General features: G+C 38.9%; 1 protein-coding gene across 14 annotated transcripts in view; it reads left to right on the top strand.

Moving 5' to 3' along the window:
- INPP4B (inositol polyphosphate-4-phosphatase type II B) overlaps positions 1-24,574 on the top strand; it is a 611,130-nt gene that overhangs the window by 424,714 nt on the left and 161,842 nt on the right. For all 14 annotated transcript variants that reach the window (XM_066385755.1, XM_066385735.1, XM_066385716.1 and 11 more), the window contains 2 exons: positions 10,613-10,724; positions 20,085-20,157. In XM_066385755.1, the coding sequence (XP_066241852.1) occupies positions 10,613-10,724; positions 20,085-20,157 (185 nt within the window). The remainder of the gene's footprint in view (positions 1-10,612; positions 10,725-20,084; positions 20,158-24,574) is intronic.

The following is a 24,574-nucleotide window of genomic DNA, read 5'->3' as shown; positions in this document are numbered from 1 at the left end:
TCCACATTGTTAAATCCAACAGATAGTTCTCCATTTCCTCCTTTTGGGCATGTCTGCACAGTGGCTTACTCCCTCTTTTCACTGGGCATCTGAGATGAATGTCTTAGTGGTGTCTTAGCAGACTGGAGAGAGGGATTCTCCTGCTGGCCCTGAAAAAGCAAACTGTCATTTTGAGAATAGCCTATCTACGGAGAGGACCACATGGTAAGCACCTAAGAGTAGCCTCCAGGAGCTGTCATCTCACTGATAACTAGCAAAAAAGAAAGAAAGAGAGGAAGGAAGGAAGGAAGGAAGGAAGGAAGGAAGGAAGGAAGGAAGGAAGGAAGGAAGGAAGGAAGGAAGGAAGGAAGGAAAGGGAAGGGAAGGAAGGGGAAGGGAAGGGAAATCTGAAATAAAAAAAAGAGATGTACCTTGGCTATACAGCCAAAAAGAAATCAATTCTACCAATGGTTTGAATGAGCTAGAGAGAGGAGTCTTTTCTTAGAGCCAAATGGGAGAATGCAGCTCAGCTGACATGTCGGTTTCAGTCTTGTGAGCCCCTGAGAAAGAGGACCCTGGCTAGACATCTGGTCTATGAGACTGTGAGATAACTAATGGTGTGGTTTTCAGTTACTGAATTTGTGGCCCTTTGTCATGCAGCAGTATAAAACTAATGCATAGCCCTCGGACCTCGTCTTCCCGTGCTCTCTGCCCTACCTACCCAGCTAAACCCCACTGGTAGACTTTGCTCTTCCTTGAATGTAGGGACCGTGTACCATTACCCGGCCTTTACAGCATCTGCTTCAGCTTCCTGGAAAGATCTCCCTCTGCAAAAGATGTATGGCTCACTCCTTTACTGCCTTTACCTGCTGTTCAAATGGTATCTTATGACCGAGGCCTTTCCCAACCACCGGACATGACAGAGCAGCCCCGACCTAGTGCTTTCCGCCCTCTTATCCTGCTTCCTTTCTCCACGGCACTCACCATATTCTGATGTACTGTTTAGTTATTTGCCACCAGAGTTCAAGCTCCAGGGGGTAGGGACTCCTGTGTTGTTTTCTCTGTTGTATTCTTGTGCGAGAAAAGTGCTTACAGCATGGCAGGTGCTTGCTAAATATGCGGAATTGATCCATATTTCTTGTTATTTTGACTTTATATTTATACTTCTATGGAAAATTATAATTTGGAAACAACTTCTTTGTTTAAAAATGTCATATTAAAGGAAAATAAAGAAAAGTATTTTTAAAATCACAAGTTTTTTTTTACTGAATAACAAGAATTTAAAATAAATCCAATTGCAATTAAGCATAAAAATATAGTCACTAAGGAGTGCTCAGTTTCAGAGTGTATGCCTCACTGTTTAATTTAGAGTACAGTGAATTTCTTACTACATCCAGCATGAAATACATTATACTCTAAAATTATGTCCATACACTGCATAACTTTGACTTTTTAATGCTGGCTTAAAAAAAAAATCTCTGCACTATATATCCTGTTATTAAACATCTGACAGAGCCTGACCTGGTGATGGCACAGTGGATAAAGTGTCAGGCAGGGACGTGGAAAACCCAGGTGTAAAACCCCGAGTTCACTGGTTTGAGCATGGGCTCATCTGGCTTGAACATGGGCTCACCAGCTTGAGTGTGGGATCATAGACATGACCCCATGGTTGCTGGCTTTTGCCCAAAGGTTGCTGGCTTGAAGCCTAAGGTCACTGGCTTGAGCAAGGGGTCACTCACTCTGCTGTAGCCTCCCAGTCAAGGCACGTATGAGAAAGCAATAGATAAACAACTAAGGTGTCACAATAAAGAATTGATGCTTCTCATCTTTATCCCTTCCTGTCTGTCTGTCCCTATCTGTCCCTTTCTCTGACTGTCCCTGTCAAAAATAAGAAAAATAAATAAACATCTGAGAGAAACCAAAAACAAAAAATATTAAATATGTATAATTCAAAATTTGAATATTAAATATTGACACTAGTATTTAATACTAATTATTTAAATATTGAATCCTTTACATATCTGTACTCACACAGTATGTCTTCTTTTGGGACTGGCTTAAGTCATTCAGTCTAATGCCTTTGACATTTAGCCATGTTGTTGGGTGTAGCAACAGTTTTCTTAAATTGCTGAGCAGTATTCCACAGCATGGATGTACCACCGTTTGTTTAACCATCCACATCATTAAAGGATAGTTCAGTTACAGTGTTGAGTGATTGTGAACAGAGCTGCTAAAATACTCATGCATACGTTTGTCTGAGACCTGAAGTTTTCATTTCTCTGGGAGCAATAGCCAGGATGGGAATTTCTGGGTCATTTCATAGGTGTGCGTTGAACTCTGTGCTCTACAGGGAAGCACCGTGCTGGTGCCCCACCAGCAGTGTGTGGGGCCCACTGACTGCATGCTCACCAACTGTGCTAAGGTCTCTAGTGCTGTCTCACAGTGCTTTTGATGTGCATTATCCTAATGACCAATGATGTTGGACAGTTTCCACAAGCTATTTGCTGTCTATATATCCTCTTTTTTTGAGACATGTTGGTTTAACTTTGCCCATTTGTTAATGATGTTCATTTTCTCGCCTTTGAGTTTTCAGGGCTCTTTATTTTGGATGCATTTTCTTTGTCAGATGAGTTGTAAATATTATATTCTTGTCAGTAGCTTGTTTTCATTCAAGTAGCAATATCTTTCACAGAGAACATTTGTCAATTTTGATGACGTTTATCTTTTTTATCATGCTTTTGGTGTCCTATTTAAGACACTTTGACTAATTCAGTCCAGGCAGATTTTCCTCCTATATCTTCTCTTAAAGTTTTATATCTTTATGTTTTACATTTAGGTCTATGAATCATTTTAACTTCTGTTTTAGTTGTGAAGTTTAAGGGAAGGTTAATTCCCCCCCCCCCCACCACCACATAGATGTTAGACTGTTTCAATACAATGTATTGAAAGAACTATTCCTTTTCCATTGAATTGAATGTAACTGTGTAAGAAACCAACTGGCCATATTGCCTCTCCATTGTTTTGTTTATCAGACCTTTTCTTTCACCAATACCACAGTTTTGATTACTGTAGATTTACAGTAAGCCTTAGAATCAGTAGATGCAATTCCAAAGTTGTTTTGACTGTGCTATTAACTTGGTATCTTTCCCAACTTTTTGAATCAGCTTCTTCATATCTGTAAAAAATCTTGCTGCGATTTTGATTGGTATTGTATTAAATTTATAGGTCAGTTTGCAAAGAATTGACCTTTACAACATTGAGTTTTCCAACACAGGCGCACAGTTTGTCTCTCCATTTAGATCTTCATTGATTTCTTCCATCAGCATTTGTCATTTTCGGCAGCTAGGTCTTGTACGTTTTTTGTTAGATGTCTACCTAAATATTATGTATGCTTGGGAGCTACTAGGAATTATGTATAAATTTTAGTTTCTAATTATTTAATACTGGATATTTGTGTGTTGACCCTGTGTCCTAGCAAACTTTGGAGTTTCAACATCACTTTTGTTTTCAAAACTTTTGCAATGATATTGGGCCCTGTCCCTTGTGTCAATCACCCAGCTGGCAGTCTGGGACCTGGGGCAATGATCTAGTCCACAGATTATTTCCCAGAGTCTCAGATATGCTATCTGCATCCGCACGTCCGCAACTTGGGCTGAGCCACGTGGTTCATGAACATTTCCGGACCTCCTTCCTCTCCACACTCTCCTGGCGCATCCCTGTGGGTTCCTGTTGTGATCCTCCAGCGGAAAGGCTGGGGTTTTATTTTTCCTTTCCTGCAAAGCAGCTGTACCTTCTCCTGGGCCTGAGAGGCAGGGGAAGAGAGAGAGAGAGAGAAAATAGAGGGCATTTACCCCACATCCTTGAGATCACAGTTCAGAGAGGAAACTCTCTCCGTCTTGGTTTTAGGCCCCTGCAGGCCCTGGCTGTGGTCCCCACTGGGACAGGAGAGAGTGTAGGAGAGACAAGGATTTCCCCGTTCTTCTGAGTGCTGGGGGACCTCTCTGAGCCAGGACTGGAGGGCTGCTCTTGGCTCTCTCCGTCTGACCCAGTGCCCACCACTGGGCCTGGGGCTGTTGCATCTGGATTGGGGGATACCAGATGGGGGGGAATGCTAAACTCACTGCTGGTTCAGTGGTATTTAAATTCTGATTTTCAACCCCCGGTACACCTGGCGCTCCTTGCTGTCCTCAAACAGCAGCTAGGTGTATTCTGTCCAGGTTTCAGAGCTGCCTTCAGCGGGTGGGACAAGGCACAGTGCTGACTCTATCTCATCTGCAACCTCTGACCTACCAGTGGGCAAATCATGGCATCCTGTTAACTTTAATGTTAACCTGGATTGTCTCTGAATCTCAACAAAAACATTTTCAAGATGCCAGTCTTATTTTCTCACCTTGCTGACAGGACATCTCTTTACATTCAAGGAGATGGTTTGGATTTCGCATTTAACACTGAAACAGGAAGTTTCCAAATATAACTTACTACCTCTATAATAGAGTCAACACGAGGGAAAGATTTGCTTCATCTAATTTTATTGGGGGAATTTTGCAGTATTTAGCCAATCCGTCTGAAGAATGGATAGTCAATCTATCTATGATGTGCTCTTAAAACTTTGCACCCCATGCTGTGTAACTGTAGCTTACCCTACCCTAAAGCATTTTTATATTGAATTTTAAGATATTTTATCTTTTGGTCACATAAATCTTGGGAGATAAGTAGGATGGTTTGCAATCTTTATATTTATAGCTAGGAATATATTATAGGGGCTAAGTTTCCTGTTTATGACCACATAGCTCTTTATTAACAAGAGCCAGCACTGTAACAGAGAACTCTTATAAAAGTGCACTGCCCTTCCTACTGAGTCACACTGTTAGTTAATGGTGTGTGTCGTATGGACCAGTTTGAACCAAAGATACCATCCGTATCTTGCGACAAGTCCTAATAGTAAGGCCTCTGAAGACAGACTATACTTCAAACTCTGTGGGTAGGCATAGGGCAATATCTAAGGACTTTAACAAAGGCAGGGAAGTAAAATAGTGACAACAGGGCTAGAAGAAGAGAAGCAGACATGGATAAAATGGAAGAGAAAGATACTGGAAAGTGGGAAGCACAAGTTCTTCAGGTTGAACAATAACAGGTGACGAAACTGATTGGGATGTTGACATTGGAGAGGAACATGTGTAAGAAAATTTACAGACAGGATGTGGTGACTTATTGGAAGGTAGGGGCAAGGCAAACATAGAGGTGGAATGGTCTATGGGTTTGGTCTTTGGAGAAGGGTAGGCCATCGATATGAGTTGGGGTTTGAGGAAATGAAATGTTAGGTTCCAAACTTATAGAATGTGAAATGAGGATATCAGGACAAAAGGCAATTGGAGTTCTATATCAGGAAATCAGGACAGAGCGGGAAATACAGAATTTGTGGAAGATTCTTATAGAAGAGATAGTTGAATCCCATAATAGTGGATGGAATTTCTGAAGGCCAGCTTATGATGAGAAAAGAGGGGAAAAAACAAGGACTAAACCTTAGTGTGTAAGTTCTAATAGTACCAACTAGTGAAAAAGTTTTATTTGAATTCTAGTTTGAAAGTATCATACGGCTTCTTACAGGAATGAATTTCAGCCAGAATAGAGGTATGTTAGTTATACATAATTAAATAGAATTCTCACTTTGTGAGCCGTAAATAAATCTAACATTGCCAGATAAATGGATTCACTGGAAAGTCTTCAGGGTGCGCTCACTAACTCTGTTTGTTTACTTTCAGCCTTTGTTTATTTTCCTGCCCGGCTGAGACCTTCATTTCCCAGTGCCTTGTCGGGGTGGTTTAAATGCAAGGCATATTGTTCAGCTGCAGAACTCTGTGTAGAGCACCAGGCTCCCTTTATATTCACAAAGACTGACGGTGCTAATGATGGATTCTCCCTGGGTGTTTACAGAGTCATTTGTTGGTTTGTATCTCTGTGGCATTTCCAACGTAGAGGAGTTATTTACATGTTACTGTTTAACATTTCCAGAAGTAGGGCTTTTTTTTCTTTTTCCTTTTTTTTTTTTTTTCTCTATGAAGAATGGTATAATAAATGGTGAAGAAGTTTAAAGGAAGAATGTCATTGAATCATCCTTTGTTGGGAGATGGACTCCCATCCCCTTTCTTTTGGTCTTCTAAAAATGTTTGTATGTTTCAGCATAGGAAATTGAATCTTTCATTAGGAAGGATTAAGGGAGTTACTTTACAGACAGATTATTAAAGAATCTTAATCATTAATGTATTATGCATGCAGAAGATCTAAGTGAGAAGAGAGTATAGATTTGTGTTGCTGAAATGTTCCTCTACTTTGTCTTCTGTCTTGTTGGCATGGTTAAATATTTAAGTGTATCTGCTGAAGGAAATAGGAACTCGATGTTGTGATTGAAATATTAGAGCGGTCATAAGCTACCCATCTTTTCTTTCCCTTACAGCTCTCTGCATTAACTAGTGGTAATGACCTGGCAATAGACTGAAATTGCATAGGGTTTGTTTTTTTCCCTTCATCTAGATTGAGATAGTTATTTATTACTACAGCCTGTTTTTATTGCCATATAAATTTTTAGAAGAGTGTTTCTTGGTTAAGTCAAATTTGTATCCTTGTAAAAATACCAAGATGCAATGCCATAGTGCCAATAAAATGTGTATGTATGCACTGGATATAAGAAAAAGTAGCACTTTTTTATTGGACTGTAAGATCTGACTATCTTCCCAGACTTAGCATGCATTCTGTTTGTTTGATTTATTCTAGGGAAAGGTTGGGCAGGAGGGTGGAGAGTGAGGACAAGAGGCTAGAATGTGTCTGAGATTTTTTTTTTTCTTTTTATTTATGTCTGAGATTTTTTCCCAAGGATATAGCAAACTATGATGGCCTGTGGTACCTTTGATAAAACCATACTGTGGAATCACAGGAGTGATTCGTGCATGGGGTTTGTTGATGTTATAGAATAGCTGTTAGAAACGGACTCTTTGTTTTGCAGTAAAGGAAACACAAATCCAGAAAATTGAGGTGATATGTCCTTTGTCACTTAGCTAGTTAGCAGCTGAGCTGGAAGTAATACTTAAGTTTCTTGATTCCAAGTCCAGAACTCTCTTCAATATGTCTTTTATACAGATATGAAGAATTTCCGTTACATAAGATTCAGTCTAATTTTTGTAATGAATAATGGCTAAGCTATTATTACCAGCCTCCCCAGCCTGATGGGTTGAAAGCATCATTAAGCAGTTAAGAATTTTTTTCCCCCTGAATTTTTACAAAATGATCTTTGAAACAGCTTTTGGAGACATGGAAAAGATATTTTAATTGTGACTCTCCTGATTGGAGAGAAGTGTGGATTATGCATACTCTGGGTGTGGTAAATTAATACAGTGTAGGTAAGAAGCTGCTCTACATTTTAACTACCAGCTCATTGGCAAGGTGAACCATGCTTTGGGTATCCTGGGTTCAATTCTTTAGTTTATAATCTAGATTCCCTACTCTGTCTCCCACAAATCTCAGATGAAGAGGCATGCTTTATGGCATTTACAGTGTCCTATCCAAAATGGTTTTGGGGAAATATATAAATATATAAATTTTTATTTTATTTTTTGTGGGGAAATATATTGATTCTAGAATCCCTCTAGTGTCACTAGATTAACCAAGCTCTGTGCTTTGAGTTGGCTATGGGACTAAGGGGGGGGGGGGTGTCTTAGGAGATAAACAGAAGTAGGAAACTCCAAAGTATAAAAATTATTGGAAAAATCGCCAGGTTTCTATTTAAAGGGAATAGATAGAGCTCTGGTTCAGAAGCTTATTCCCACAGTATATTGCTCAGTCATCTGCTTGGGCACTTTGAAATGCTTGCTGTCATTGTAATTATTTATAAACTTGTGTTCTTTATACTATTAAGAATGTAAACTTGATAACATCATCTTTTATTATTAGGATTTCCTATATTTAATGAGTACTTAATCACTGTTGAGATACATATGGCATGAGATCCTATAATCTTTTCCTATAATCTTTAATGCCTATTTTAGTAAATTATTCCTGTAGAGATTCAGATTAAATAGAATACAGTACATTAATGACAATAATAATAATAATTCTGTGGCTGCTGCTACTACTACTTGGAAGAAGCGGCAGGGGAGAAGGAAGAAGCACTTGTATAAAGCATTGTTCTAAAGCCCTTTACAAAAATCATGTCACTTAATGTAATCCTTCCAACAAAGTTACTATCATCTCTATTTTACATAGGAAGCTTCATGTAGCTAAGTTCTTTGCCCACTGTCATGCATCTAGCGGATAACTTCGATTGCTGAGTTCATATGTTTAACAATTATGGCATATATTGGTGTAGTACCCAGCCATGCGAGAGGCTGTGGAAAAGCTGCTTTCTGTTTCAAATCATTGTGTGCATTATTTGGATTAGCTCAAGGAAAAGATTCAGAATATTATATATAGGATTCACAGTAAGCTACCTCAGTTTGTTTAAACAAAAGTTTTTAAGCAGTTCTTATGAAAAGAAACAGGTACCTTTAATTGTTTTTTAATGATCAGTTTGGGGAAAAATGTCTACAAATCTCTTAGAAAAAATATTACGTGTAGTGCCAATGAAGATTCGTATTAATAAACAATTTAACTCCCAGGTACCAAAAAATTGTACAGAGCTATATCATATCATAACTTATAACAAGTTATTATGTCATTTTCAACTGGGAAATGGTATAATGAGTTATTGAAAACTACTCCAGTATTGAAGCTCATAGAGTTTTTCACAAAATCATAGATAATACTGTCATCATGTACACATCTTTTCTGTGACGAATGGTTAAGTTTTCTACATTAATTTCACATAATTAAGTCAATATTATGATTTACACTGATTTAAAAATTGCCAATAAGCATTTTTATTTTAGTAAATCTTAATATGCTATTTAACAAGTAAATAACGTTTTTATGTACATAATCTTTATTTTATTACATTATAACATTAGCTGTGTACATCAGCAGAATTTTCTACTTCAGTTTTCTCAAAAGCATAATTCATTATATAGTAACATAATTGTTACTTAACTTAGTCATAATTTTAATTAACATTTTGGTAAACTACTTATACTAAATTTCCCATTTCTCTTTTCTATAATAAAAAAGTGACATTTAGAAGGAATTGGTTGAAAGAAAGTCAGTGTTGATATTCAGGTTAAACTTAAAAACAAATTTCAGAAAAGAACATGAGTAAATAAATAAAACTGTCATGTGACTACTGTTAGTCAATTAGTCTTAGACAGAAGTTACAGCCACAGGTCATAACTATGGGTGGCTTTCTACCTATAGTCAAAAAAAAAGATTCAAGCGAGAAATATCATTACATGTGATCATATTTCTGTGGTATGATGGTGTCATTTATTCTGCATAGTTTCTTGTCCAGAGAAAAAAATTAGAGCATCTTAAAAGATGGGGGTTGTTCATTTTATTTTTTAGCTTTTTCTATTATTATTGTCAATTCTAATATTTATACATTGAAGACAATAATGATGGTGAAAATCTTAATAATAAAATTATCATCGTTAAATAGAGAAGAGTTGTTCAGTGACCACGTGGTGGTTCATAGTCACTATCACATGGATGCTTGTATCAAAATTAAGGAAGGAGGCTTTAGAGGGTAGGCAGGAACTAAGAGCAGAAGTAGACAGATAATGACGCCTGGACCTGTGGCCATGAGCCAGGAAACCAGGAGCAGACACACATCCCATTTCAAAGTGGGGCTACTTTCCCTGCCACTGGTAATTGACAGAAACCTGGGTTTTTGGTTTTACCGCATTACCTTGGGCAAGCCTTTCCATGTTTTTAATCTGTTTTTATTTTGATCTGAAAACGTGCTAGGTTGTAATAAATGATCTTTCACCTTCACAAAGTTGTTTTTAACAACCTATGCACTGACCTCACCAATTCACTGTTAATTTCCTTTTGAAAATAAAAAAACAGCATTAACATTAACATGCTTTGATGTGTTTTAAGCCAATTTGTTTAATTAAAACCAATGAAGTAAATAGCAATAATAGTGGTTTTCAGAACATACATGTGTGGACAAATTATAGTCCCTCCTTATCAATGGGGGATGCATTTCAAGGTCCCCAGTGGATGCCTGAAACTGCAGATGGTACTGGACCCTACATACACTGTGCTATGTTTTCTTTCTATACATACATCCCTAGGGTAGAGTTTAATTTGATGAATTAGGCACAGGAAGAGATAAACAATATTAACTTATTGTACTAAAGAGCAGTTATAACAATATACTGTTGCAAGACTTACATGAATGTAGTCTTTCTCTTTGAAAATAGCTTATTGTATTGAATGCACCGCATGGAGATGCTGCCAAAGGGAAGAGTCACAGCCCTGGCGGGACGGAGCAGGACTCTACGAGATCTCATCACGCTATTCAGAATGGCATGCATTTTTAAAACTTGTGAACTGATATTCCTGGGATTTTTCTATTTAATATTTTTGGACCACGGTTGATAGCAAGTAACTGAAATGTGGAAAACGAAGCCGCGGGTAAGGGGGGACTACTGTAATTTAAGGAGAGAGAAGCCGCTCACCTTTCCATTTCATTTGTTTTTGGTTGCAGAACTTCAGATGGTGGCAAAGTTGTCGGCACCATAGAAGTCAGTGTTGTGAAGATGGGGGAGATTGAGGATGGGGAAGCCGACCACATCACGACAGATGTGCAGGGACAAAAGGTGGGTCTCAGCCAGCTCATTGCACAAATTAAATTAGAAAGGATCATCTTTGCCAGATGCCTGAATCATCAACTCCTCTGTGGGGTATGAAATCTCATTATTCAAGAGCTAAATGAAAAGTCAGCTCTGGAATTGGAATTCCATAAGAGCATTTCATCCTCCAAACCCAAGGGCTGTTTGCACGGAGTTGCGCAAAGCAAGGCAATGCACAGGAACGCCTTCCTCTTCCCCGTGGTCTCCTGTGTGGACTCTGCTTCTTCTCAGTTGGAATGAATGTGTTGATCATGGTGGCATTCTGCCATAGTTAACCCCTTGGGAGACGCACAGAATATTCCTGGAGGACCAAATGTAACCACTTCCCTACTCTCAAAATCCTCTTTGGAAAAAGAGGCAGTTTGGACTTAGATTTCGTTTGTATGTAAAGGAGGGCAGATTTAATGACATTGTGCCTTATGAACCTGGAGGGAGAGAAGCAGGGCACAGCATACAGTAGAGGGACAGCTCTGGAGGCCAGCAGCTTCCCCGAAGTCCAGGATAAAGACCCAGCACATAACCAGATGTATCCAGGATTATCTCTTTCTTTCTACTTCTTTTCTTTAAAAAAGAAAAACTTGATATTAATGATTAGACTAAATTCTTGTTTTAGGAATGCAATTGTCTGTTTTATTGAGGCCCAGGGGACAGACTTAAAAACTGCTATTTTTTTTTTCAGGAAAGAAAATAAGTTTGTGTATATACTCATTCCTACCTTTTCATCAATGAACATTTTTGTTTGTTTGTATGTGTGTATATATATATATATATATTTTTTTTTTTTTTTTTTTTCTGAAGCTGGAAACGGGGAGAGACAGTCAGACAGACTCCCGCATGCGCCCGTCCGGGATCCACCCGGCACGCCCACCAGGGGCGACGCTCTGCCCACCAGGGGGCGATGCTCTGCCCCTCCGGGGCGTCGCTCTGCCGAGACCAGAGCTACTCTAGCACCTGGGGCAGAGGCCAAGGAGCCATCCCCAGCACCCGGGCCATCTTTGCTCCAATGGAGCCTTGGCTGCGGGAGGGGAAGAGAGAGACAGAGAGGAAGGGAGAGGAAGGAGGGGGTGGGGTGGAGAAGCAAATGGGCGCTTCTCCTATGTGCCCTGGCCGGGAATCGAACCCGGGTCCCCCGCACGCCAGGCCGACGCTCTACCGCTGAGCCAACTGGCCAGGGCCCAATGAACATTTTTTAATGATAAGGCCTATTATGACTTAATTCATGGCTTAGTGTCTCTTATCTGGGAACATTTGAATTTTGGTAGTAAGAAAACAACTACCTGGAAAGTAGTGTTTATGTAACATATAAGAAATCATTAGCACTGGCCAGTTGGCTCAGTGGTAGAGTTCTCACCTGGCGTGTGGATGTCCCAGGTTTGATTCCTGGCCAGGGCACACAGAAAGAGTGCCCATCTGCTTCTGCACTCCTCCCCCTCTTGCTTCTCTCTCTTTCTCCCCCCCCCTTCCCTTCTAGCAGCCATGGTTCAATTGGAGTGAGTTGGCCTTGGGCACTGAGGATGGCTCCCTGGCCTCTGCCTCAGGCACTAAAGAAGAACTCAGTTGCTGAGCAACAGAGCAATGCCCCAGATGGCCAGAGCATCGCCCCCTAGTGGGCTTGCCGGGTGGATCCTGAACAGGGTGCATATGGGAATCTGTCTCTCTTCCTCCCCTCCTCTCACTGAATAAAAAAAAGAAAGAAGGAATCATTAACTTTACAAAATATATCAAAGACTGCTTTTCAAAAATATATTTTTCTTCCTCCAGGTTAGGCTAAGGTTCTGTCTGCTGCCTCAAGCCTTGTCTCTCTGTTCCCCAACTCTCTTTTGGGGCATATGAAAACATTACAGGGAGGCCTGAGTTTGATCAGGTTGCTTTCCAATGTCATGGTGAAGTTTTGTAGCATATCTTAGGATTTGTGTGATTAGGACCCTGGTTTGGGGCTAGGTTTCTTGTGTCCTTTGGAGTTCTATATAAGACCCATCATAGTCACCACCACGTGGATGCTTATATCAAAATTAAGGAAGGAGGCTTTAGAGGGTAGGCAGGAACTAAGAGCAGAAGTAGACAGATAATGGCACCTGGACCTGTGGCCGTGAGCCAGGAAACCAGGAACAGACACACATCCCATTTCAAAGTGGGGCTACTTTCCCTGCCACTGAATCTACTACTCGCCACCCCTCTGTCCTCAAAACCCATCCACAAATTCATCTACCCCTCGATTCCTTTACTCTGTTGCTGTTTGGTTGTAGAACAAACTGAATCATGTTCTTTTCATAACTGGAGAACTCGATACACAGGAATATGCCCCTCCGAAGTTCTACTTTATGTTTCTGACTTAGAAATGTAAACTTAAAAGAGACTAAACTGAGCTGTTCTAGAAATAGGAGGCAGCAGTGTTAGCACAAACTGTGTAGGAGTCACAAGTGACAAAAATGGTAAGCACACCAAGCTTTGTTGGCATTACCTTCTTCCTGTCTGGATTCTTAGTAAACCTTGACCTTTTGCAAATTATTTTAATAAAGTTGCTATAAACTCTGTTGGCAGTCCCTAGGAATACTCATGATTGAGTGAAGAACATGTAGTAAGTTCACTCTGCATGACATTTAGAAGAGCTGTGTGGAAATAACTTTATCTCAGTGGTTTTCAAAGAGTTCTCAGAGTCGTCTGGGGTATTTTATGGAAATGCAAACGCAGACCCTTTTGCAGATTCTCTAAATCAAACCACTGCAGTGTATTACCACAATTTGTTACTAATGGCGATTAAGTCCTGAAGGTAGTGAATGACTGACCGAAACATATGAAAAGACAAAGCTACTGAAAGATAGGATGTCCCTAAAATAACATCCCTTTCACTGATTTGCATGAATAGGGTGGAATGGAACTACACTTAGATCCACAATCATGTGGGTGAGCCACAAATGGTATCCCACATATATATTGAAGCAGATAAAAGATTAATACCTATATTAATCAGCTCAGCTTCCATAGTAAGATATCATAGACTGAATGGCTTAAAAACAGAAATTTATTTTTTCACAGTTCTGGGACTTAGGAAGTCCCAGGTCAAAATGCCAGATGATTCAGTTCCTAGCAATTGCTCTCTTCCTGGCTTGTGGGCTTGTGGCTGTGTCCTCCCGTGCCCTTTCCTCGGCACATGTGCACAGAGAGAGTACAAGTGAACCCTAGTGTCTCTGTCCCTTCCTGTAGGTCACCAGCCCTATCAGATTAGGGCCCTAGCCTTAAGACCTCGTTTAGCCTTAATTACCTCCATAAAGGTCCTATCTCTAAATACAGTCACATTCAGTGTTTGGGCTTCAACATATGAATTTTTTTTCTTCTTTTCCAAGTGAGAGGAGGGGAGATAGAGAGACAGACTCCCGCATACACCTGGACTGAGATCTACACAGCAGTCTCGACCTGAGGCCGATGCTGTAATCAACGAGCTATCCTCAAGCACCCAGGGCTGATGCTTGAACCAATCAAGCCATGGCTGCAGGAAGAGAAGAGAGGGAGAGAAGGGGGTGGGGGAGCAGTGGAGAAGCAGATGGGCACTTCTCTAGTGTGCCCTGACTGGGACTTGAACCCAGGACATCTACACACCTAGCTGATGTTCTACCACTTAGCCAACCAGCCAGGGCCCAACATATGAATTTTAAGAAATACAGTAGAGTTTATAACAATACCTCTGATATAAAATGCTACATTTTAATTTTGAATTTTACATAGCCTTCAGAGTATAAAATAAAATATTAAAAAATCCAATCTCTCTTCTTACCTACATTTACTCACTTATTTCCTCAACTACATTATTATTATTTTATAGGGTAGGGCAAAAATAAGTTCACAATTGTTTATATGGAAAATAACACAATAATTAATACATAATAATGCAAGAATAAATTGTGTTTCATGTACTTATAATTGCAACCCTACTTTCTCCCTAGCCTGCATATTTCTCATCCAGGGAACACTGAGCAGAGGGTCGTTCACCATATTGCACTGGTTCACTTTTATGTGATATATGCACACAAAGAAATAGAAGACAAAGTATTCACATCACATTGCAGTAGAAAGAAAAATTCACAGACAAAATTCTGACATTGTCCTTTAACAAAGCCAATATACCAGGTGAAATATTATATTGCATTAGGTATCCAAACTTTTTTTTTTTTAATTTGGGAGTCATGTTGACTCCTTCCTTCTCTCACATTCACAGTTAATATGTCTGTGCAAATCCTATTGATTCTGACTTTACACGCATCCAGAATCCAAGGGCTCATGACCCCTTCATTATTACTGACATTGACTGGCCCCTATGTTTTTACAGAATTCTCTGAAATGTCTCCCTGAATCCATCCTTTCTTCTCCCAACACCCTCACCCCATAATAGTCTGGTCTCAGGAGAGCACTTATTAAAATGTAACATTGAACATGCCATTCCTCTAGTGGCTTCTTAACTCCCTGAAAATGCACACCCAGTCCTTCCAGTGAGCTGACTTCCAGTCCTCCAGATGCTCCCTGCCACTTCCTTTACCTCATCCTCTACTCCTCTTTTTTGCTCACTTCCATCCCATCAACATTTCCTTGTCTGTCCCTCCTTGAGTACCCCAGGGATATCTCCAGCGCAGGTCCTCGACTTAGCTGGTCATGCTGCCTTGGAAGGCTTCTCCCCAGGAAACTGTGTGCTCACTCCCTCACTTACTCCTAGTATTTATATGCAAAATGTTGCCTTCTCATTGAAGCTCCTCTGCTACCATGTCTAAAGTTACAATGCCAGCCTGAAACTTTCTGTCTACTCTCTCAGTGTTATTTTTGTCCTTAATACTTATCACTGCCCAACATCCTATATATTTTGTTTATGTCACATTTATTGTTCATTTCCCTGACCAGAATTAAACCTCAGGAGAGGAAAATGTTTGTCTGTTTTGTCCTTTATCCGCAGTGACTAGAACAGAGCCCAACACAGGCAAATTGAACAGATCAATAAATAGCAGTCAATTTTACTCTGAAGAAATAAAATCCAAAATTGTATCCTGGAAGGGAAAATATTTGGTTGCATATAATGCTGTACAAACGGTTCAATAAAGAGACTGGAGTCAGAATGTAGTGAAGAGTGCAGGATTATGAAGGAAAAAAGAAGAAATTATTTTTGAAAAACAGCCTTTAAAGTAAGCATCCAAGAAAAAACTCTACTAGGGAAAGGAGAACTAGGAAGCAAAATCATCGCATCAGGGCATAGATGAGAAATCCCCTGTCAGTAACAGCCAGCAGGTCATGTGAGACAGCCACAGTCCTCCACTTTGCCGCTGCCATCCTGGGCTTCCTGTCAGGGCAGAAAGGGTGTTCGTTGGCATCCTCCAGTGGGGCTTTGCAGGAGCTGAGTCCAGCTCAGTTCTCGCCTTGTCACCCCTTTTGTTTCATGTCTAGATGATACCTGGATGTGGCACAAACCAAAATAGTGGTGATTTCTACAAGAGGAAGGAAAGTGCCTTACTTATTTATGACAGCGGCAAAGATGGTATAAATGGAGTCACAGCACATCTCCCTTTGACTAATCGGTATTTTGATGATACCAACTGCCCTTCTCAGATTAATTTGTCCCCGTACTTTGAAATGATGTGTTTTTTTTGTTTTGTTTTTCATCTTTGCCACATTATATTAATACATTTGGTTCTATTAACACACACTCACATTCCCCAGGTTTATGTCTTTGCTCATACCATTCCCTTTGTCTGGAATGATAATTTCTATTTCCTACATATCTGTTAAATATTTCCAATATCTTTTAAATTTGTATACTGCCTTCAAAACAGTTTTTAAGTGCCATGAAATGATGTTTTAAGTGGACTTTCATCAGCCATATCAGAGAAAATGTTGAGTACTTTGGTAGCTAAGGACCGGTCTCAAAAGGTTCCATCTTTTATGTTCCCCAAATATAAAATTCAGGGTGTAAATGAAGATGAGTTGGATCAGGGTAGTATTGATGGGTAAAGTAAAACACAGCTCGACACCAGGTACAAGAATAAAATTACTATTTGTTGTGATTAGGAAAACTGAGAGAAGCAGCTTGGGGAGGACAGGAGATTGTGAGATTTTGAAATTCCTCTTAGACTTCAAAGTGTAGATGTATGTGAGCACTTGAGGGTGTGAGTCTGGGATTCATGTGAGATGTCCAAGCTAGAATTATATGTGTGTGAATCAGATGGCATTTGGATGGTATTTAAACCATGAGACTGAATGAGATGAAAAAAGCATGGAAATTTTCATATTTTATACTTTTAAAATGTATATTTATGTGGATTTATCTATTGATATTTACCCTATTAGAGACTTTACTTATTTGGATTATATCTATAGACATTTATTACATTAGAAATGCAAACAAGAAATATTTAAAATAGAAGAGTCACAAGCACACATATCATTAGCTCTCAAATAATTATGTCCTATAGCCTCTAGACAAATTCCTCTATATCCTTTTAAGAGAAAGAGAGGCAAAAAGAAAAACGATGTTTTAGTATTCTTACGGAAATTATATCATCTTCACCCTTGCTAGATGCTACAGAGGATGCAAAGACAAAAGTTATCAGGGGAGAAAAAAAGTTATCAGGGACTTCCTAGAGATTCCAAACTAAACATAAAGAACCCATGAATTAAGGAATAAACTAACAGACATGAATGTGCTTTACCCAGGAAATATGGATCTTGGATGGATTCATACAGACCTTTATGATCATTGTTTTAATAATTCAGTTCATTTTCTAGCCCAGTGCATGGCAAATTGGTATGTTAGTTGATATTTAAGATCATTAAGCTCCAAGAATGTTATATATCTAGTTTCTTCTCATTGGCCACAGTTACTATGAAGTGACACTTTTTAAAGTATTCATCAAAATCAGTAGTGTATGGTGTTGATGTTTGGTACAAAAAGTGTGTGATGTTTGTTATTCCTGATGAGAATCACAAATGTGAAGTCATTACATTGGGAGCACACACCCTGTAATTGTGCAATGCTACAGATACCCATCATCGTGCTAGCAACGAACAGTCTATGTCGCTTAAGCCTCCTTAAACACAGATTCCACATCTTTGTAATCTTTGCATCTCTGTACCATCTAACATGGTGGAAACATGATTCTAGAGTTGATTGTAAAATAATAATAATAATAATAGGCTAAGAAAATAAGAAATATTGTTCTTTGCTTCAAAAACCTTTCAATCTAAATAGAGACAGAAGGTCCACTCAGGGAGAAATTGAAGAAAATAATTACCAAGTCAAAGATTTGGAAATGTTAAGTTAATAAATATTTATTGGATATTTTCTGTTTCTGTTTCGTAGATTTACATCTTGAGGTCATTTTGAATAGCAGAGCTTTAAAGTACAATATGACAATTGCAAAATTAAGAATGCAATTTGGTTAAAATTCCCCTGAGCATCTGCCTTCCAGTGAGGATGGGAATGATAGATGTATGAAAACCACATTTCTGTGTCTATTTGTTAACTAATGCAGGCCTTCTGTCAGGAAACAGAAAGTCATCGTTGATTACACAGAGGCAGGGTTGCCCCTGTGGAGGGAAGTGGTTTCTCAGGAGTATAGCCCAATCCCTATGAATAAGGGGACTTCTTCACTAAGAGTCTCATCTCAGCTATTCCTCCAAGTTATATTGTAGGTGATCATTTGGAAAAGAGGATGGCCCACAGCCATCTGCCCAGTTTTATGTGGAAGGACGGCAGAGACAAATCAGGAAAGGATGTGAAGTCCAGTCCGAGACGATAGGATTTGATTGGGCAGGAAATAACCATTGTACGTTCTAGAACAGAACATTGATATGATGAATAGAATGATTGTCAAAGATTATTTTAACAGCCCTATCTATCTAGGCTGAAAGGAGTAGAGGAAATATTGGACATAGGAGAAATAAAGGCTTCTCAAGATGTTCAAGCATCGCTTCAAATGGCTCTCGTGATTCAGGAAGTGTATTTACGAAATGGCTATAGATTAAAAGAAGGGGTCTCCTCTTACTTCCGGTGGGTCAGGAAGAAGACCATCAAATTTGAAGAGCTGTTTGCAGTTATTCATTCTTTCCGTAAACTAGGACCTCACTATAAGCACTAAAGAAATTATGGAAAGCACATTTTTCCTCCGTAAGAGACTTTCTTAGTAATGTGATAAATGATACCATAGAGGAATAAGGCAGTAGTGGACTATCAGAATACAGAAAGTAATAGTTAAATCAACAATTAAATTACGGTCTCAAAAATACATATATCATCATTACCTGTGACCTCAGTGGTCATGATTCTCAAAAAAGGCCAGAGCCTGGGGGAGGAAGGGTGGAGGGGACAGATAGTAGATAGGATATTAGGAACCAGCCCCAGACATTCTGATACACTCCTCGGAGGGCTGGAGGGCTGTCAGAGTCTTGGAACCTCTTAAGCACAGCCACATGCACTCTAGTCTAGAGTATGGCTGTTTCCCTTACAACTCATCACAAAAGAGCTTTCCGGAGTTTTGTTGGTTTTTATCTGCATTCATTTGTTAATTTGTGTGACATATTTGCTCTGAAATTCATTATTTTCCTTTTTTAAAAATTGTGTTAGGTGTAGAAGGAAACTCATTTGAAGAAACAAACACTAGTGTTTCTGATAAATAGGTCTCTTGGCAGCCTCCTAGGGCCAGGAGAGTTTTGCTTCATCTCTCAGTTACAGTCTCGTGGGAAGCTGAAGGAAGGTCCCATACTCACTAAGAGATGATCTAGGATCTTGTCTCTCACTCGTGGTTTATTCACTGGGAACCTGGTGATATATATGCCCCTCTGCCTCTTCTCTCTTCTGTCTGGAGGGGTGTCAGCTCAGCAAAGGCTCCTGAGCTTGCTATCTCTGATCAGCTTATGTATAAACGGCCCCTCATACTCTAGGACCAAGTGTTTGCATTGTTTTGCTGGAGACAAAACGTTCCTTTTTCCTTATGTGTTTAGATGCCACAACATATTTTTGTTGTTGTTGTTTTAACATTGCCTTTGTCTAAAACCTTGAAAATAATTTGCTTTTTATTGATTCAAAATCATCCCAGCTGTCAGAAAAACAAAATCCTTCAGTCTTGAACTAGAACTGAAGTGTAGTCTATAATTGTATAATACAATTCTATTATGTATAAATAATCACAAGTGAAACAAGATAAAAGCTGAAAATAGTTTTACCAAAATGTCTTATTCGGAATATTTTGAAACCTTGTACATAGCCTCATGTTTTGTAAGTAAAATAAAAGAATTTAATTTTGATTAGTTTCCAATATGTTTTCTTTTTCCTTTTCTCTTACCCTCGCCTAGTGTTCACTGGTGTGTGAATGTACAGTCCCGGAGAGTGTGGGCGGAAAAGACCACTTACCTTTTTTGAATGCAGGTATGTACTTCTCAGTCCTAGAAACTTACATTGGTTTCATGCGGACAGAAATTTTAATGTCCTGTGAAGTCAGTACTGAACCTGGGCAGCATTCTCACAGAATGCATCATTTGTGAACACTTAGTAATTGAATTGGTAATCGTGAGGAGCCAGCCGGGGGGGGGGGGGGGGAAAGACCCAACAGTTCCATAAGAAAGATATCAATATAAAAACCTTGGCTATATGACAAAACCAAACCCTATGAACTGTTGGATTTTATATTATCTGAAACAAGACATACTGGGGTATTAGAAATGTGAAGCTCTTATTTAGTTTGACTTTGTTATTTCAGAACTCAGAATAAAGTTGCTAAAACAGGTAAATATGTGGTTCTGGTAGGAAAAATTCTTAGATGTGTTTGCATTCTTGGGTATGTATGTGTAGACTATATTACTTCTAGTAATGTATTTGAATTTCAACAAGACATTAAACTATGTGCTAATTTATAAACTTGTGACTCAAACTGAGACATGGTACAGTTAAAAAAATGTGATGAACTGTATATATAAATTATGGAACTAATATTTAAATAATGTAAATTATGATAATAGCACCATAATAATTGTAAATAATAACTATGACAATGCTAGGCAATATGCTTAATGCCTTTTATGCCTATCTTACCGTGCTCTCTGATGGCTGATGTGTGCTATGAAGAAGGCACTACCATTATCCCCATGTGGCAGATGAGGTGAATGGTCAAGGTCACCTCCTTAGCAGTTTAAATCCAGGTTCAGAATTTAAATCCAGTGTGGATGCCAAGACCTTTGTTCATAATTACTGGGCAGTGCTATTACTAAAAAGTCATTAATTAATATGTTGATTTAACAATAAAATAAGCTTTGATATTTTTCTAGTTCTGCCACACTGTACATTTAAACAGGCATAGATATCATTATAATCAGCTTAAGGAATGATACCAAACTTCAAAGGCTAACTAATACACATCTCCCAAACTATGAACAGTTGTTCCCTGAAGGAAGCCACTGACAGCAGAGAATGAGAATGGAAAAAGGGAAGACAACCCTTTGACTGTGTTTGTACATACAGAAAACCCAACATAAAATTTAACAATAACAAAACATTAACTCTACTTATGTAGAATGAGGGATTATACCAAAGAAAGCAGCGGCATCTCAATTTATGACCAAATGACAGATTTGTATTTCATTTTATTTATTTTAAAGGATGTAATATTAGAGGGATGTTCATTAAACAGTGAAGGGTCTACCAGACAGTTAGACTAGCCATGCACGGTCAAAGTACTTGATAAATTATCAATGTGGTTAAAATACCTAATGTAGACTCAAAGGGACCTCCTCACTTTGATTTTTCCACCAGAAAGTTGACTAAACCTTTAATACTTTTTAAAGTATATCTAGAACATCTATATAATTTGCTAAATTTTGAGAAATGAAATCGAGTGTGGGCAACGTTAAGTTTATTTTCAATACACATTGAATGAATCAGGTTAACACCAAAATCACCCATACTATCATTTTTTTAACAATTCACTTATGTGAACCTGGTAGATTTTTTTATGCACACACAAAGAAATGTATTTTAAAATATCAATGGGTTTAATATAAATTCCAAAGAGATAGAGAAAAATGGCTAACTAAGGGACCATATCACCTGAGGAGGAAGTAGAGGCAGAGAGAACACAGGGAAAAATAAGTCAGAACACCCTGGCACTTGTGCGGTAACATCTGGAAGGCACAAGTCTTAGAGTTGCAGTCTTCCAAATTACGAGAATACTGTTCCTAATGTATAAATTGTGATGTGACAAAGACAGCTGCCACCACGTTGACGGGAGCAGCTGCATTCTGCAATTCAAATATCCTTACTTAGTGGAATGAGACATGATTCATCATTGCTTTTTTTCATGAAGGTGACAGTTTTGGGGGTGATATGCCACTTAGTTCCAGTGACATTTTTTTAATCTCCTTAGTCGGGTCAACCTGGAGGAGTGCTCAGAACCTGGGATATATGCTGCACATATTTTCTTTTAGCCTTTTTTTTTTAGGCAAAGATAAGACTAAATGACAGTCAAAGGTTATAAAAACTAGATTTTCAAAGTATCTATTAGGGTGACGTTGGTTAATAAAATTATATAGGTTTCAAGTGTACAGTTCTATGATACATCATCTGTCTATTGCATTGTGTGCTAGATTTTTAAAAAGAATTAAAAAAAACAACTAAGTAGTGTTCAGGAAATGTTTCTGTTCAAAAAATATAAAAATGCATTGTGCAGGTTTAGAATATGCATGATTTTGACCTATGTGTATCTTTGTCTTTTTGTCTATTTTTTTTTTATCTGTCTTAACTCGGCAACTTTGGAATGAATCCATTCTATTCCCACTTAGATTTTTTTTTAATCTGTTAGCAAAGAGAGTTATCCATATTCTTCTCAAGTCTGTGCATTAATGTGTTGCATGGAAGTTGCCAGCCTCCAGTGAGTTATGAAGTACTTATTGAGTGAGAAGGAGAGAATGTCATATCTCTCAGCAGCTCTTCCCTATTCTATTTATATCTCCAGAGGTTTCATTTATAATTCAGAAAAGTCACTTATCTGTTGTAAGACTGCAAAAGAAAAAGCTCTTCCCCCTAAGGTCTCCCTTCTTGCCCGCCTTGTGTCTTGCAAGTTGAATGTGTCTGGGGAAGGGAGGGCAGGAGAGGGAGGAGGAGGCAGAGGAACGAGGCAGAACTGATGGTTCCAGGAGCCAGAGAAGTGCTTCACTGTGTGCGCGACCGAATTCCTTGGAGCCATGGGATTTTGTATTCCCTGAAGCAAGACGCCCTGGAAGGCATTAAATATTACAAGGGGAACGCTTTTATTTGGTTTGACTTTCCAATGATAGAACTCATAGAATAAAGTGGTTGAAATGGTACGTTTACCTCTTGAATGATCTGTTTATTCATTTATGCAAAATGGTAGTGAGAACACAGAAATCTAGTTCTTGCTGGGATGGGGCAGGAAAGGAGGTTCACTTTGGATGTAGAAGAGTACAAGACAGTGATGTCCTGCTCAGTCACATCACTGGCGGCACCTTGTGTCCAGCGGAACAGTCACGAATGGGCTCTCGTCGTTGTCCTACAAGAACCTCGGATGGGCCGTCATATGTGGTGTCAGAGCCTAGGGTTGCCAGCTAGCAGTGTGACCATGGCAGACAGATCAGCCTCTCTGCATGGCAATTTATTTCTTTTTGGCTCTCAACTGTTTGAAGTAGTTATAGCTTAGTTTAGCTTTTGCTTCATATTTTTTCTTTTTTTTAAAGAAGTATTCTATAAAGGTATATATTTTAATGAATTTCACAGGGTCACAAATGTCTTTGTCATTGACAGTGTCTTTCTCGGGAGTGAGTTATATCCTGTAAGCCTGACCACAGATATACATTTTTAAGTTTTTGTCAGGATGATAACTATCTCTATGTTGAATGTTCCCAATTTTCCTTGAAAGAGTACTTCAGTGCACCCTTGTATTATTGTGCCAGATCTGTGGGGCTGGTGGCCCTTGTCCCAAAGTTTCCTATTATCTGCACATTTCGAGTGAGTTTCCCCCGTCAGTAAGTGTTACATCAGATGTATTGTCTTCTTTGATTGAATTCCATACTTCTCGAGTCATGAAATTATTCTGTGCATTCTTTAAAGACCACTTTCATGCTGTATATACATGTGTACACCGTCCTTCTTGTTCACCCAGAGTGTGTCTGCAGCGTTGATTCCCATGCTCTGTGAGCTGGGATCTGAACACAGGTGAGGATACGGCCCCACCAGCCATCCTGAATTCATGCACTTCTCCCTATTTAGAGAATATAGTGGCATTTTTACTTCTTGCTTCACAGATGAATCACACCTCTTCACAAAATGGGCCACTATATATTTGGTTCTTTTTTTTCCCCCAAAATAAGGTTAAGACACTGCAGTTGCTTTGCAGAAGACACGAAAGACACGAGAGCTTAAGCTATTTAAGAGGAAAGAACATTGCTTGTTTATTTCTGTACCTTGAGGACCAGGATACAATAGGAACTCAATAAATGCTCGTCAGATGGCTGATAACAGGCCTATCTTATCATTTGAATTTATGCTTCAGGTAATGAAAAACTGCACTGTTATTTTTCCAGGAGAAAGATGTTCAAATGAACTATTTAGGCTGGAAAGAAAATATTTTTTTAAGATTATTAGAAACAATAAACCAATACAGTAAGGTCGCAGGATACAAAATTAACATACAGAAGTCCATAGCCTTTCTCTATGCCAACAATGAAATATTAGAAAACGAACTCAAAAAAATAATCCCCTTCACGATTGCAACAAAAAAAATAAAATACCTAGGAATAAACATAACAAAGAATGTAAAGGACCTATATAATGAAAA

The sequence above is a fragment of the Saccopteryx leptura genome, chromosome 1 (assembly GCF_036850995.1).
Source record: "Saccopteryx leptura isolate mSacLep1 chromosome 1, mSacLep1_pri_phased_curated, whole genome shotgun sequence".
NCBI lineage: Eukaryota > Metazoa > Chordata > Mammalia > Chiroptera > Emballonuridae > Saccopteryx > Saccopteryx leptura.
Note: the sequence above shows the minus strand (reverse complement) of the source record. Positions and strands in the feature narration are given on the sequence as shown.